General features: G+C 38.2%; 1 protein-coding gene across 1 annotated transcript in view; it reads right to left on the bottom strand.

Annotated features, from left to right (window-relative positions):
- Positions 1 to 3,762: 3,762 nt before the first annotated feature.
- akt2 (v-akt murine thymoma viral oncogene homolog 2) overlaps positions 3,763 to 17,694 on the bottom strand; it is a 28,594-nt gene continuing 14,662 nt past the window's right edge. The window contains exons 4-14 of the mRNA XM_084409566.1: positions 15,096 to 15,207; positions 14,559 to 14,706; positions 12,088 to 12,219; positions 11,934 to 11,999; positions 11,772 to 11,840; positions 11,547 to 11,669; positions 11,256 to 11,384; positions 8,193 to 8,407; positions 8,023 to 8,110; positions 7,107 to 7,209; positions 3,763 to 5,365 (exon numbers count right to left, since the gene is read on the bottom strand). Coding sequence (XP_084265692.1) covers positions 5,286 to 5,365; positions 7,107 to 7,209; positions 8,023 to 8,110; positions 8,193 to 8,407; positions 11,256 to 11,384; positions 11,547 to 11,669; positions 11,772 to 11,840; positions 11,934 to 11,999; positions 12,088 to 12,219; positions 14,559 to 14,706; positions 15,096 to 15,207 — 1,265 coding nt within the window. The 3' untranslated portion in view covers positions 3,763 to 5,285. The remainder of the gene's footprint in view (positions 5,366 to 7,106; positions 7,210 to 8,022; positions 8,111 to 8,192; positions 8,408 to 11,255; positions 11,385 to 11,546; positions 11,670 to 11,771; positions 11,841 to 11,933; positions 12,000 to 12,087; positions 12,220 to 14,558; positions 14,707 to 15,095; positions 15,208 to 17,694) is intronic.

The following is a 17,694-nucleotide window of genomic DNA, read 5'->3' as shown; positions in this document are numbered from 1 at the left end:
ACTTGCATTTGTAGACAATAATCGGACTAAACTAATAACACAAACAATTGTATTTGTCACATTTATTATCAAATACATTGAGGGTATGTTTTCACGATAACAATGTACTGAAACCGTAATGTTTTTCTTCTGTATTTTTCACATTGTCAAAAACAATCCCCGTTCACACAGATCGTGAAAACGATTAAAAGCACTGTATTATTCATGCCAGGCCAGTAGTTGGCGATGTCACCTTGTAAAGAAACACTTTTGTAGTTTACAGAGAGACGATAACAGTATCGTTTTCAGAAACTTGATCTTTGAAACCTGGGGCCTACACCATGAAGCCGGTTTAGGTGGCAAGCCAGGTATGTTTCAGTGTAGTTTGTGCCAACCCTGGGTTTTAGGCACCATGAAAGTGGTTTGGCTTTTAGCAGTGTTCATCGCCATAGTAACTTAGGCTCCATGGCTAACCTGGTCCGGGTCAGGTTATGCTACAGGTAAGAGGTTGCAAACCGAACGTGGACCAATCAGCTGTGAGCAAAGGATAAAGTCACTCCTCCTGTTTCTACTCCAAATTAAAGGTCACTATACATCACGAATGAATTTTAAAGACAAAATCGTTTGGCTTTTACTAATGCTTATTTAGAATAATAATTTTGTATGATTTAGATATTAGATATACCCTTAATCGATCAACATGTACAATTTTAGTTTATCAATTATTATTACGCAGTTTAAATGAATAAATATATTAAGGTAATGTATATACGCTTTAGAATCAATAGATAGCTATAAAATGTAACTTTTACTTGCACTGATATAGCAAGACTTTTTCTTTTAGCTGTCCTCTTTCATAGACAGCTTAGGTACACATTCTTGCTGTGTAAATTTGTTTAAATTCTTAATATTTAACAGAAGAGAGAAGTGAATCGCGCTGCTTCTCTTGCGAGAAATGAATCGCAGTTTCACTCTAAGCATGTGATTGGCTGTTCGCTACTGATGTCACACCTAAACTCAGGATCAAAGCCCGAGTTGAAAGAGAAAGTTGAGGATCAGCATCATGGTACCAACAAAGCCTGATTGGATTGGTTTGATTTTGTCAACTTGGAACTAATCACCCTGTAAAGTTTGCATTTTCAGGCCCCCAAAACGCTGTCGTCGTGTAAATGAACATCCAAAACTCATAAAACGTTTTCAGTTTTTAGTTGAAAATGGTGTCTTGCAGACAGCCCTTGGGAGTCATCATTCCCAGAGTAAGTGAATTCTTGAATTTAGCAGCTTGTAAATCCTCCTTTGGCAGCACAACCTCCACCAAATGTTTCCTGTCGCAGACTTTTGAATCCCTCCTCACAAATCAGTTTAGCAGTATTTCTGGGTTGTCTTGATAGCACAGTCCTCTTTAGGTTATGCCACAGCATCTCGGGACACAACACGTTTTCTTCATTTTCAACCATTCTTTATAGTTGATTTGCTTTTGTCTTTGGGTTTTTTCTCACATCTTTCTGTTGTGTGATCTTGGCAGAATGTCCTTGATTTCTCTTGAGAAGAACAAATTTGTCAGTAACCAGGCATTGTGTGCCTTTATTTAAAGGGCATGCCACCCACACGTCCAATCTCATCTTCTTAATTGATTTCAATTAGCCTTTGGAGAAATTGCACACATACAGGGCACACTGTTGCGCTTGTAAAACACCTCTAAGCGTTTTTTGTTTGTTTGTTCAATTATATATTTTGGATGTAGCCTTTCGTTACAAAGACTACTGGAGACATTTTTGATGGCTATGCATATATACAGCATATAAATATCCATTTTAGATATTAATTGAAATTCACTTGATACTTCATGTTTTCTAGTGAATACTTAATGGACCCATTGTGCAGATCAATGGATCAGATCACAGCAAATAGTATGTAATGCTCGATGTGATTATTGTGCATGTCATTCAAAACCTGTTTTGCAGAACATAAAGATGATATTGAAGAATGTTAGTAGCCACACAGTTTTGGTGACCATAGACAATATGGGAAAAAAAACAAAACAATATCACTGAAACAAATTTTACGTTCCACTGAGGAAAAAGTCATACCGGTTAGGAACATGACTAAGTAAATGATGAGAGAAAATTCATTTTTGAGTGAACTATCAATTTAAGGTTAGGGTTTAGTGTAGGGTTAGAGGTTAGTATTTGTTGAGTGGGAAATCAGCACCGTGATGGGCATGACCAAAGAAATTAACTGCGATTCCAAGGCTCTTCATTGTCCAGGACAATATTCAAATACCCATAGGTCTATAGGTTATTATACTTGAGATGTAATGATGACTGTCAGTAGATTTTCATACAATAAGCAAATTTATGTTTAATATAGAAATTTCCATAATTTTAATGAATTATTTTGGTATTTTTTATTTTAAACCCCACATTTAAAATGCCAAGTTTGCCATGATCGTGAAACCCTTCTTAAAAATGAGTTGTTGATGGTGACAAATTAAATAAAGAATGATACAAGTTTACATTTTGATATTTTTGTTTTACTTCGCTTGTCTAGTCTTAACATATATGCCATCTAACGGCCCCCTAGCGAGCCCCCGTCCCCTGGATGAGGTCCACTGCTCTACAAGAACACCCCCCAAAATATCACTGGTTTATAAATGGAGAGTTCCACTCCGATCAAAAGCAAAAAGCGTGTCCCTGTATTTTTAATTTATCGGCCATGAAAGCTTTTTGCAGTGCCATTAGGTGTAAATTATCCAGACCACTGCTGAAGTAGAATTATCATGCAGTCTCACCGATGTGGGTCTAATCATGGTCATTCATGATCCCTCTACAAAGATTTTTTTTTAAATCATTTTGAAGATATGTACAAGTAATTCAAAAGAATACTTCTGAAAAGTATAAACATCTTCAAATGAGATAAATATTTGAAAACATTTGCTGTCCACTAGGTTAATGTCACACACTGTTTGGGTTAGTAAAAGAGGCAGACATAGTTTTTGGTAAAAGAATTTACTTGCATGAATGTCCTAATAGCAAAGCATAACCCATAGCACTCTGTAGCAAAAAAAAAAAAAAAAAAGTTTGCTGACATATTTCAAGTTTCCCCTAACGTTTGCATCCCCAGCACTAAAAAAAGCAAACTGTGCATCAATGATGACATTCGTGATTGTTCATCACATTCAGAACAGAACAGTCGATGGTTAAAGTTGCAAAATAATTTCACTTCAAAGCTGATTTGTCCAACAGGTAGGTATATACACACACAAGAAAGATGGGTGAAACCACTACAGCAGACCAATTCAGATCTTTGCCCCTCATGTCTCACCCAAAAGTTTCTTTTAAAAACTTTAGTTTTTGAGCATCATTAATGATGTGAACGAGAGTGCACAATTGTTATTCATGTACGGAGCAATGTATTATTTTATGACACAGGCAAATGGCACCATCTAGCGGTCTCTCTCAGTCAAGGCAACAAGGGCTGTTTCAATACCTAGACGGGCAATCGGGCATGATGCGTTTAAGACCCGTAGAAGCACTTCAGTTCGGCCTTCCTGTATGAGTAAGTCTATGGAGGAGGGATGGTAATATATATCATGTTTAAACAAGAAGGATCGTCATATCTTAAAGGATGTTTTTCATTTCCCGTTGCAAATATATACTGTGACTACCTTATCACACACCCACACATGCACAAATAAAGCACACACACACTCACACACAAAATGGAAAAATGGACAAAAGAAACGAACAAACAAACAAAAAGAAAAACTTTACTACTGTAATATATATTTTATATATATTTTTATCAAGACAATTTAATTTCAGGGAGTAGGTGAATGGAACAAAAAGATGAAAAAAAATTGATCCAAATAAAATAATGAATAAAATAAAAACAAAAATAGTTTGATGTTCCTTACATGAAGAATCTTTAAAAAGGCAAAAGAAGAAAATAACACCTCACACATCTAAGCAGTGTGTTGTGACAGCTTCTATCTGGAGAAGCACGCCTACCTTACACATCTGGAGATCAAGTAGAACATTTCCTCTCAGACATCCTAACCATTTTTTTTCTTACTACACTAATAAAAAAAAAGGAGAAATGAAAAAAGTGTTAAGGCTGCGACAACAATGGCGTGGCACGCAGGTGCGCGTTTCCACCGTTTGCTACGTTAAGCAGTCAGTGATGCTGACGCAGTAGCTATTGCAGTTAAATAACAGGACAAAAGGACATTTAAATCCTCTTCTTTCTTTTTTTTTTGGTTGTTGTTGCCTGTACGTTTGTCTCTAAACTTCAACATCAATGCCTGCGAAACTGTTGAGAGAATGAAAACAACATGATGGAGAGTTTCTATGATTCACTGACCTTGGAACATCAAGCCTCTTGGGCAGCGGATGAAAACTGGAAAGCCGGTTTCAAGGAGGAAACCGCAACCTCCCTGTTAACATGCTAGAGATGTCTTCCTCTCTCTTCCCTTTAAAGCACAAACATTTTCACATCTATAGTGTGTGTGTGAGCCTCCCAAAACCCCTAACAATCCCACCCCGGTCCACTACTCAACGTTATGCCCATGTACAAAAATTGAAACAAAAAGACACACAGTTTAAGAAGTAGATTTGAGAACACGCATTCGTCCGTCCGTCCGTCCGTCCGTCCGTCCGCGCACGCACGCACGCACGCACGCACGCACAGCAGTCGGTACGCTACCCAGGCAGAGAAACAGCACTATTCCTTTCGGTGTTACCCCATCATCGGTCCTCCCGCTGTAAAAACACTATTGGTAACAGCTAGTTCCAGAAAGAGCACTTGTACAATTGCAGAAATATGGCTTTAAAACTGTAACAATCAGTGGGGAAAAAAGTCCAAATTGTTTGATATCTTTTGTCCCCACAAGATGATTTAGAGCGTGTTCAATATTTGTGTTTACAAGAGGCTTTAGTCCTGTAGTCCAGTGTTGAGTGTGAGCGTGTGTCCTGAAACCTGCTGGTGCTGAGCTGTGTTCTCGATGGTACTTGATTGGTTGAGACTTATTCAGTGATTGGTGGATTGTGTTGCAGTGTGTAGTGTCAGGCTACGATAGGCTGGATGGAAAGCCAATCGTAAACCAGGACAGACCAGAGGGTACCACCTGTTCGGGATCATTCACAGATGCCGTACTCCTGCTTAGAACCCGCTTCCTCAGAAGGCTTGGGTTGCTGGTGCACGTGTCCTTGTACGAGTTTGCGTTTGTGTATGTGAGGGGCGTCCGGTTTGCTGGTAAGGGTGAGAGAGTGGTGGGGAGGGGAAGGGAGGGGGGGGGGGTGGTGTGGTCACTCCCGCACACTGGCTGAGTAGGAGAACTGCGAGAAGTGTGTACGTGTATCTGGGTCCTCCGCATCAAGACTGTCATCTGCAAGCAACGGAGACACAGGCCAATGGAAAAAACCAAATCAGTTCATCAAGTCATTTATTTTATTCATTATCTATCACTACTATTGTCTCTGTCTAAATGCAAGTTATCGATCTTATTGTGAACAAAAAGAATGTTTGACCCTATAAAGCCTACAATATCTTATTTGATACGCAAATTTCTAAGGCCTCTTAAGTATCAACTTAAGCGGAGATGAAACTTTGCTGAAAAAGTACATGCTTAGTTTTGTCTGATTAATAGTTGTAAAGGTTTTTTAATAGAATTATATTTCTACACCTTTTTTGTTTGTGTTTCTACAGCTATTTGTTGTGAAATAGTAACATGGTGAAACACTCTATAAATAGTCTATAGGGCCTAAATATTTAGCCTAAACAATGCTGTAATAACTAATATATTTATCAAAATGCTCCTCTGAGTTATTTTATTCTTGCTATTGAGATATGGACATAGCATAGCTTTCCCTGAGGTAAACATGACATGACACGTTTTATTGACTTCTTTCCGCTGTTGATTACATGTGACCAGATACATTCCAGTAAGTTGTACTGTATCTTTCAACATGCCTTCTGAAGTTCATTCATGTTTATTAGCTTTTGAATCTCAGGAGTTTTTCTGAGGACCTGTCATCACCAACTGTTTAAGTTATGATGAATGGCAGGTAATATCCAGCATTATGTGTGCTTTGAAACCAGGGAACATATAAATGTTGTATATCAAAATAAATAAGTTAGTATTGTGGTTATGTAGGAACGCATGAACAGAAATATTAAAATTCTGATTCTGTTGATTTTTTTTCTCCCCGTTTTCACGCCCTGACAGCGAGTGATCCATTACGCCATGAAGAGCACCAAAACTACATTTATTCTTTGAATTTCATGATAAAAATCAACAGAATTTTGAAAGTTGAGACAGACCTTCTATCTGCATTATCATTATCTAATGGGATACTTCCGATAAAGGTGACGTATAGCCTATAAAGCATCAAGGAGTACGGGAGGTGATGCAAACAATGTGTTATGCGTTACAGATAATATTATAAGGAGAATATATATTATAAGGAGTGACAACTGATATTTATACACATTTTATGCAAGTAGTGTATTATACTGTTAAAGATCTATCTAGTTGATTTACATTGCAAGGTATCAGAATTTCATCTTAATTTTTGGCCATATAAATATCAGCAACTGGACCACATGGCATACTTTTGCTCCGTTTGGGTCTCTGAATAAAACTGACATGTTTATGAATCTAAACAAAAAAAAATATCATTTTGGGGGCGAGGGGGGGTTAAAGGTTTAATAAACCATTCTATATATATATATATATATATATATATAAAAAAACATTTCTGACCCAATTCATATGTCAGGGTTAATTAAATTGTCATAACTGGATCTTCCGGTGAGAACGACAGACTCTGTTGATGTATGCTGGGACTTCTCCAATCAAATAAACCCTGCACCTTTACCCCTCCACTTTTGGGTGCAATGTCCACCTCGGGAAAACCAATAAATAACAACCCTACATTTTTTTCTTTTTCGATAATCCACTATACATACGTAAAATAAAAAAGACACATTAAAAATTTATCTCCATCACTATTTGGAGTTATTTTCCACAGAGTGGCTCCTCCGATGTTACTCCTTTTCTCAAACACACAGAAGAGTTGTGACTCCTCTCATGCAGACAGGCAGTGAGGAAGGACTGAGGTACTCACATTGGTCAGGTGGCGTGACAGTAATGGTCTGTGCAGTGAACTCGTCGTCAAAGTAGCGTGTGTCTGTCTCTGAGGTCACTTGTGGCTTGAAGGGTGGGATGAGCTGCAGTAAACAGGAGGAGAGAGAGAGAGAGGCGAGTCTGAGAAAAAAAACTCTAGAGAGCAATGGGTTTTCACACATCCCTCATTAGCCCCATGCAAAGATCAGCATAAATGACTGTTCACTGTTAAATGTCTTTTGAACTACAAATAAACACATTTGGTTTGAGGGTAAAGCTCTTCTGATCACACAGTAATCAATCACGCTGATGCACCCCATTTGAACACGAACGCAAACAAGATTTTAGAGCATTTGTCAGAGACGTTGGGTGAGTCTCAATAAGCTCCCTAGTTTAGTAGTCAGGGCACTGATCAGGGTGTTGGACATTTTAAGGGCTGTCTCATTCCTTCCAGGGCACTGAAACGTTCTCTCCCTAAAAAGTCCCACAATGCACCTTGAAAACCATAGTCTCAACTCACTACACATAACGACACGTGATAGATGTTTTTAAAAATACAAACATATATTTTTTTAAATCAGCATAAACATACATCGCTAGACATGTAATGACCATAATCTGGCTAACTTTTTATTTATTTACAGCTGAAATGTTGCAACGTAAATGTAACAAGCAAAGTACTTATCATAAAGTTCTTGAAATAACATTACAAGTAATGTCAGAAAGATGTCGCTGGAAATAGAGTCATCAATTTCCCAACGTGTAGTGAGCCAGCTTCCTTTACTGTCCTTACCAGAGCCCGAATTCATGAACACGATATACTGATTCACGAGCTCGGGAGCTGACTGAGATGCACCCATTAACTTGTGATGAATTCATCTGATGAATTGGTTCTCTCACTGTATTAACTCTTTTACCTTCTTTTGAAGGACATCTTGCCAGTTCATGGAATTGAAGAACTTGTGTGTCATCACTTCTTTGGCATCTTCGGGACTTCCTCCAAGCCTTGAAAAAAAACAAATTCATGTTATTAAAACATACACAAAATCTTCTTTACAACAAAAGTAGAAACAGACGCTCATCTAACCTCTGTTTGGGGTCTTTCTTAAGCAGGCCGGCCAGCAGGGCCTTAGCCTCGGGCGAGAGGTTTCTAGGAAAGCGAATCTCCTCCATTAAAATGAGCTCAAACAGACGCTCGTGGTCCTGGTTATAGAATGGCAGCCGACCACACATCATTTCATACATGACCACTCCCAGACCCCACCAGTCCACCGCACGGCCATAATCGTTGTCTTCTAATACCTACAGCAAAGAATGTGGAGGAGGAGATGAAAAAGAGAGCATAGACATATAATATTGAGAGAGAGAGAGAGAGAGAGAGAGAGAGAGAGAGAGAGAGAGAGAGAGAGAGAAATAAAACTCTTTAACATTAGGATAGTATATTAAGGTCCAAGAAGCTAGTGCTTAAATACAACATGAAATGGCTTTTGCAAACCATTTTGTGTATTTCTGAGTGGCAAGACCATTAAATGTGAAATTATCAGGTTCATCTTCTAGCTTACCACCATGTTTCCCAATTGCAACATCTTATTTGGAATTATTGCCAAACCTTTATTACATTAAAGGTGCAGTCTGTAATATTGACAACTAGCGGTTGAAATGGGTACTGCAGTCCAAATTCAAAATATTGGAGAGAGTTGTTTCCCCCGCCCCCCGGGTTGCCAGTTTGATGACACGTAACAGGAGCGAGCGCAATTGACAGTGAAAGCCGAGGAGACTAATTTGAAGAGTTAATTTATCCACGTTTTAATATGCTTCCGTTCATAGAGATTTTTAGATGGATGCCGAGTTTTTTTTTTGGTCTGGTAGAATATGCGATCTCTGACCTAGCTTGTTTGCTGGCTTCCAATGCTGCAATATGCTGTGTTTTCCACCAACTGGCGACATAGTCGAAATACTATTGGGTAAACTGGCAGAGTGAGGTATCGGACAGACTAGTGGTCGACTCTTCTCCGATATTTGGCATTTTTAAAATATTGGCCGATAAGTTTTTCTGATTGGCCAATGAGTTGGAAGCGGGACTTTTATTTTGACGGCGCTCCAGACTTTTATTTTGACGGGCGGTGCTGAGAGCCACCTTCTCTCTGAGAAGAGAACGGCAGCGTCTGATCACACACACAGTGCTAGCTCGCTCACATTCTCCGTCTTCATTCGTTTATGATCTCTGTCAGTCATATCTAATACTATGTTAGACAGAACTGGTAAATGGTATCCAAAAAAGTGAAGCGTTACTTTTATATTATTTGTAACCAAAAAGGCAAACAATCAGGCTAAAATACTTTATCATTTACCGTCAACATTCAGCAAATGCGCATCTACATCATTTAAGCAAATCTCTGAATATCTAATAAACATTTAATTTCACAAACCTTGCAGATTTAATTGAATCCAGCAGTGATCTCTTGTGAAGTGTGCATTTGTAGCCGGCATAAACGTGTTACAGCGAGTGACGGTCGGTCCGTGCGAAGTGAGTGAATGCGAACAGAAGATCAGCTTCACAAGAGACGCAAAACTTCCGAGACGCTTCGAAAAACTTTAAATCCTTAATTTTAAAATATGCTGTGCTGTATCCAGTTGCCCACTGTGTCATATTCATATAGTTTTCACTGTGTGCTGTATGTAAAATTAGTGTTACTTTGTCTTTATTTGAAAAAATATGATAACCAATGCGCACAAAATTACCAGATTACTGAGTAACCTGTTACAGTTTACTTCCTTTTTATTCACATATTCATACATCTTTAAACAATAACTTTATTTGTGAAAAATACTGTAATAGGATTGCAGATTCAAGAAGTTGCCATCTAAAGTATAAGTATGTTTATTTTAAGGATATGTTTTCTAATTTATTTCTAATTTATTAAATATTGATTAAAATAAATACAATGTATACACATCAAAAATATCGGCTTTATATCGGTCATCTGCTCTCTAAGATATCGGCATCGGCCATCAAAAAACCAATATCGATCGACCACTAGGACAGACCAAAACAAAAACAGACATTCCGACACGAAACGCACATTTCAAACATATCAAAGTAGAATAACTGGCTGTAGCATTGTTTTTCAGAGAAACGACTAGTGTTGTCAAAAGTTGAAATTTGAAAACTTTGACGCTTTGAGCGCTGTCGAGCAGAATCGTAAACGCCTCTAACTGGCCATTTTGTTCATGCGCTCATCGGATATGTCTGTGATTGGCTTCAATGATCAACGCACTGAGAAATTAAAAATGGGCCTGGGGAATATGATGATCAGGCAAGAGCTAGGGCCCAAGTTAGCACTGGAGAAGCTTTCCGGCGCTGGAGAGACAGAGTGTGGGAAAGCCTGAAAACACATGCCGAGGTTGCTTAATTCTGCTCGATACTTGACTAACATTGGTTTTGCTATGTTTAAAAGAAACAAGATATGATGTTGTTATAAAATTAGCTGTAGTAACGGGACAGTCTGATGTGCAGCAGCTGTTAGTCGTTGACTGTGCAGCATAGTGTTATTTTGGGGGCGGAGCAATAAAGGGAGGGTTGGGTTTGTTTGGGTGTCGAATTTCAGAATCAACAATGTTTCTCAGAAATTGCATACTGCACCTTAAACAAGCAGTGAATTATTGTTTCAAATACTGGAAAGATTTTATGAAGGCTGGATTACTACAACAGCACCTTAAACCATAATTAGCTATTTGGAGATTGGTTAAGAAGCAACAACGAAAGCTTACGACGATAACATTTTTCTTTGGAACAACATGCACTGATGAACTGTGAACAATGAGAATACACCGGGAATACACAGAGGATAACAGACGGATACATTCTATTTACAAAGCATCTTTTTTCTGCTAGCCAAAAGCCAAAAATTCTGCCAAATATTTTCAAACCAACATAATGCTTTTTTTCTACAGTGGTTTTTGAATATTTTAAATAAATAAAAGAATCTAACATATTGTGCCTTTAAAACACTAAAAAACATTATCATGGGTCAGAAAATGAGCGATTCAGAGATGAGCCTGATTCAGTGTTTTTCCATTTTAATCTGGTACCAAACTATGATCTATAAATTGGTTGAGAAAACATGTTAATGGAGTGAGTTGGCAGTACCTCAGGAGCAAGGTACTCTGGGGTCCCACAGAATGTCTTCATGGTGGCCTCATTAGTAATGCCCTCTTTACACAGGCCAAAGTCTGTGATTTTAATGTGACCATCTTTATCCAGCATTAGATTCTCCAGCTGCAGAAAAAACGCAATTCAAACTGAATTAGGAATCAGTTATTAGTGGTAAAAAAAAGGAACACAGACTTCATGCCTTTGTGGTCTATGACACAATTACATGACATCCTTTCCCAACACAATTCATAAACTATTTTCAGACAGCACATTAAAGGAGAAAACCTTTAGGTCCCTGTAGACGACATCTTTAGAGTGCAGATACTCCAATGCTGAAACAATTTCAGCCCCATAGAAGCGAGCTCTATCCTCCGTAAACACACGCTCTCGAGACAAGTGGAAGAACAGCTGGGAACAAGAAAAAAGGAGACAAAACAGAATTTTAAAAAAGACAGAATGGTGAAGGCTTTTATAGTTTGTTTTTGTAAGGGGCGAGAGGATGTGACAAACCTCGCCTCCATTTGCATACTCCATGACGAAACACAGACGATCTCGTGTCTGGAAGGCGTATTTTAGTGTCTGTAGTCAGAAAGATTGAAAGATTTTAATAAAATCTAAAACTAAGATAGTTGTGCAATAATGAAAAAAAAAAACTAAAAGAGATGGACATACTGTAAGGAAGGGGTGCCGTGTGTTCTGCAACACTCTGCTTTCTGTGATTGTGTGTGCAACCTCGTCCTGAAACAGACCCACATACGCCACCATGTTATTAATATAAAACAAATAATTCATGAGCATTTTAAACTTTGATTTGTGAGGTGCCCACCTTAGCAATGATGACCTCTTTGCGTAGAATCTTCATGGCGTAGTACATGCCAGTAGCCTTTTCCCTCACTAGAATCACCTTTCCAAAAGTGCCTTTACCCAGCAGCTTTAAGTAGTCAAAGTCACTCATTGTCTGAGGAAGAAAAAAAATAAATAAATCAAGTTTAAAAGTTTATTTTATATGATTTAATACAGTTATAAACTGAATTGAATTACAGTGATGCAGATCTGAATCATTGCATACAAAAACAGTTAAGTGAAATAAATGTGCACCATTATGCTTTTTCGGATACTACCTTTCATGCAGTGTGTGATCTAGCTGTTTGTGAATGTAAAAGGTCAGCAAAGTTTCAATCCAGTAATTTCAGCCTTACTTCTTGCATGAACCTACATAGGTTTGTAACAACAAATTTGCATAATGCTAGGCTTTGGGCTGTGCATCAGCAGCTAAGTCACGATACGATACATATCCCGATACAGGGGCCACAATATGATATATATCTCACAATACGGGTCTGCACTAAATCTGACCTCGTCCTTCTCAGCAAGGAGTTGGTAACATTACTGTTTTTGAAGCAATTAAACTCACCGCTTCAGTTAGAGAAACGCGGCGCAGACTGTGGTCATTCTCTCTCTTTCAGGCCCGTAAATAAAACACTGACTTGAAGTATTACACTTTTCTGTGAATAGAATATCGAAATGGAAATCTATAAACTTCAAGCTTACTGGTGTTTTCAGAAAGCCAGCGCTTTTATCCACAGTGGAGACAGAGTGTGTGCACATGGTTGCCAGGTTGAGAAAAATAAGTAAAACACTTAGCAGATATTTTGCGCAAGTGTGAAGCTCTGATTGGGGGACTACGTCTCTTGATATCAGGCAACCCCAGTTATGTTTCTCTGCAGGCCAGATTAAACCTTGTTCTAGCCTATATATTATATATTCATTCATTTCAGCACATTTCCACCCGGTTTCAAACGGCATTCTTGTATTCAAATTAAGCGCAGTCCACTGCTGTGCACATGCTGCGGAATCGATACAGAAGCAGCTCGTACGTGCAGCAAGTACGTGGCGATACATCGTCGCATCGGTCTTTACACGCATGTTCTTCATTGGCTGCCCGTGAACAACGTCTACTTTGACCTGCCCTCAAACACTGTTGTTGTAGATGAGGGCTAGAGGTGTTTGGTTTATGTTGTAGACATGTCGAGACGGTGCCGTTTTCTGCACCGCAAATCCACGTTGCACGCACTTCCAAAGAATGACAACTCATGGCAGTTTCACACCACATGCTTGCGTTAGAGTAACTACATCATTGCAGCTGCAGACTCACGAGAGTATTCACACTGGAAGCATTTGTACAGCGTCACAGCAGCGGCTCCAAAGCTGAGCAATTCTTTACAAAGTCAACTATAAATTTGTTTTTAGAAGTTGGTCATTTATAAACTTGATAGTCTTGAAAGTTTGTTAACATGTGTACAACATTTGCATGTAAATGGTAAACAAACACCCATGAAAGCAGCTCCGATCATGTCGTTTCAGTCATACTTCAATATAGAATGTGCTGTTCCTCTTGAAGGCAGACAAAAGCACCTTTTCAAACACTGGGCAAGTTCTCTCAACGTCTTTGTTTTTACTCATTATATTCAACTTGTTGAACATTTGTAATGCAATTGACAAGATGATTTAGCCATTTCAACTTAGGTCTAAATTGTCTATTCATAATATGCGTGTAATCATCACGGTTTTCTTTTCTTGTATGTTTTTATGTCATAAGTATGTTTTTTCTGTCAAAAAATCCTATTAAAATACGATCAGAACAATTGACACTCCAATTCTTGTTAAGACACTAGACATGCTTATTCTGTGCATTGAGCACTTTTTGTGTGAAATCATATTTATTTTGTCTATCAAAAGTGTGCTTTCACTTTGAGCGAGAGCAGCGCAGCTAAAATAGACTCCGGAGCAGAAATTCAGATATGGTAATGACCGCTTCATTTCCAACATGCGCTGTACTCTGAAGAGTAGACCAATCACAACAGAATGGGCCATCTGACCAATCAGAGCAGAGTAGGCTCTTGAAAAGGATCTGGATCCTTGATTGAACAGTTTCAGACACTGTGAGAAAAGAGGTGATGCTGCAATGTATATTATGCAAAATGTAAGTGTTTTTTTACCTCGGATGCATGTAAACCTATTGTAGGAGACCTCCAAAAAATTTGGAACTAATTTTTACTTAAAAAAAAAATTATATTGTGTATTACTGGCTACTACATGATGATAACTGGATATGAAAGATAAAATTCTATTATTTGACAAGAGAGAGTACATGGTGACACCAGAGACATGAAATTAGCACAGCTATGCAGGAAATTGGTTGCTTGGGACAGCAGACAAATGAGGAGGTTACTTAAAGAGAAGTGAATGTTACCCAAACAACCAGAATGTGGCTGTACGTTGAGGCAAGGCACTCACCACTTTGGTGCGGGATTTTGCGATCGCTGCCTCCATCCCCTCCAGGCTGTTGTCTCCAGGCGAGCCAAAGTTGATGTCCATTGGCTCCTCCTCTTCCCGGGACTTGAGCCCATTGGCCACAGCCTGGATGGCACGAATCCACTCCTCTCTGCATAGACATCAAGATGAAATCATATTAGTAATTCGTTAAATCTAAGTAGCAAAGCAGGTTAGATTTCCTCTTGTTATTTTGTGTGATCCTACGCTGATCTCATGTACCCGATTCCTATCCTTTTGGAAGACTTGGGCTTTTTAGTCACGAAATGACCTGAACACAACTCCTGTTTCCACCGAAATGTTTTTCACCTACTTTACGGTTAATTTTAAGCAACAGGCAGTGAATAATATCCTGTTTGGATTGGCAAAAATCCAGTTAATAGAACCAAATCTGCTTTCCCAGTAATTACCATTCAACATCTCCTTAAGCTTTCTCTCTCTTCCATTCATTCATTCATTCAGTCACTGATTCTAGCAGGACTCTCCATCTCATCTCCTCACCTTTCAGCATTGCTATCCACGTGGAAGGTGCGCTCAATAACAGTGGTCCACTGCAAGCAGCGGATGACAAACGTGTTCGGTCGAGGTCGTTCAGTCTTCATCAGCTGACACTCTGCAAAGGATTTTACAGTTTTAAAAAGTTTTATTTGGGATTTAAATTTCTTGAATGGGTCAAAAAATTCTAAACACCATATATTAAAAGTGAACTGTGATTTGATCTGTGCCTCTTGCTGTCTTAATTGGGAGGTTCTTTTTGACTGAATACATTGTTTTCCAGGTTGGGAGATTGAAACACCAGACCAACCAACATTGATAAAAAAAATATAAAAAAAGGTTACTATGAAGAGCCAAACAAGCCAAAATTCATTCTTCTACTCTCACACACATATATTCTCCTTTGAAATAGATACATTTCTACTCACACTCATACATTCATTTCTACTCTCTCACACACACACACACACTCCTTTCACATACATACATTTCTACTCTCACACACACACATACATTCTCCTTTCACATTAATACATTTCTACTCTCACACACATACATTCTCCTTTCACATTCATACATTTCTACTCACACACATAAATTCTCCTTTCACATACATATATTTCCACTCACACACACATAAATTCTCCTTTCACATAGATACATTTCTACTCTCACACACATAGGCTACATTCTCCTTTCACATATATACATTTTACTCTTACGCAAATGTATTCAAAGTATGCATTTAATATTATAAATAATAAATGTATGTAAGAAGAAAATGTATGCATGTCTAAAAAAAATGTGTATGTAAGAGAATAATGTATGTGTGTGTGAGAGAGAGTATAGTGGAAACGGAAGGCGTATAATGGAAACGGAAGGCAGGTCTGGTGCGATCGGGGTCACCGGACTGCGGTCAAGCCAGCCGCGGTTTGAAAATACACGGTCAAGCCAGCCGGCAAAAAAAATTATTACGGTAAATTCAGGAACAGAAGCAAGAGAACTTTTTTTCATCCGACTAGCTACGGATGTCCGCGGCCGCGCTGTCAGATGTCGTGCGGGAGATCGCGACTTGACAATGTTTAAAAGAGATTAATTTTCAGTGCACATCAGTGCAATGTTTTTGTAAAGAGAGTTTACAGTTATAAAGTTAAATAGCTACGTTAAGTGCTTGTATAGAGTTGGTGTATGCTAATTGAGCTTTATCTGATTACTGAAATGTTAATAATGTCAGTATTGTTTTATTTGGTGGAATACACTTTCATTTTCTGTGACCATACAGTATCAGATAAATGTGTAATGTGAAAGAGCGTTTCACTTTTTGACATGAAGTCACACTGCCAGCTATTTCAACACTGTGAAACAAAAACAAATTTATTATTGTCTTTGTTGAATTTGCATTTGTACAGTGTGTGAGTGACAGAAATAAAAATTATATGTGCCACCAGAAAAACAGCCTCTTCTGTGTGTGCAACAGGACATAACCGTTCTCAGACCTGATTCTTTGTCTGGATTCATAAGCAATCCGCACTACATTTAGACATCCATTTAAGGACTCCAATGTATTTACTGCTGCTCTATTTCTTGAATCCTCAACAAATCTTGAGACTGAGAGACATCCACATAGGGATTGAATGTGATCACAGAGTTCTCAATGCAGCCTATCATGCACAAAATAATCTGTTTCTCTTTGCATTGGGTCAATACATTCCAGCACATTATTAAAAAATGGTCTGATTTCATGTTCATTGTTACTACAAAAAGTAAAAACTGTACTTGAAAAGAAAACAGGATTACTTTGAATAGCATCATTGTAAAGTTGTGATGAAGAGCTGAGCAAGTATTGCATATGTATTTCCGGGTCTGAGTGTGACTTCCTGCTTAAAGAGGAAGTAATGGATACAAAAAAATATATATATAATAAAATATATATATGAAAGGAGAATGTAAGTGTGTGAGTAGAAATGTATGTATGTGTGTGACAGTAGAAATGTATGTATGTGAAAAGAGTATGAATGTGTGTTACAGTAGAAATGTATGTATGTGAAAAGAGTATGAATGTGTGTTACAGTAGAAATGTATGCATGTGAAAGGAGAATGTATGTGTATGTGAGAGTAGAAATGTATGAATGTGTGTGACAGTAGAAATGTATGTATGTGAAAAGAGTATGAATGTGTGTTACAGTAGAAATGTATGTATGTGAAAAGAGTATGAATGTGTGTTACAGTAGAAATGTATGCATGTGAAAGGAGAATGTATGTATGTGAAAGGAGAATGTAAGGCCTTGTTTACACTGTCAGTGAAATGTGACCCAATTCAGATTTTTTGCTCATATGTGACACAGATCGGATGCGTTCTATGCAATGTTGTTTTCGTCAACGATGACGATAACGAAATGATTTCGTTGTCGCACCTTTTTTTTATGACGATAACGCGACGATAACTAGCTAAAAATGGCTCTAAGGTGACTAAAACATGACGAGACGTTTTCGAGTTTTCGTTGACGAGACGAGCCGGAACGAACATGATTAAGTCTGACGTTCACAATGCATGTCATTTCTGCCTGTTTTGCGTGAAATCTGTCTGTTTTGATCTAAAAAAGTA

This window comes from Rutilus rutilus, assembly GCF_951802725.1.
Source record: "Rutilus rutilus genome assembly, chromosome: 5".
Lineage (NCBI taxonomy): Eukaryota > Metazoa > Chordata > Actinopteri > Cypriniformes > Leuciscidae > Rutilus > Rutilus rutilus.
Note: the sequence above shows the minus strand (reverse complement) of the source record. Positions and strands in the feature narration are given on the sequence as shown.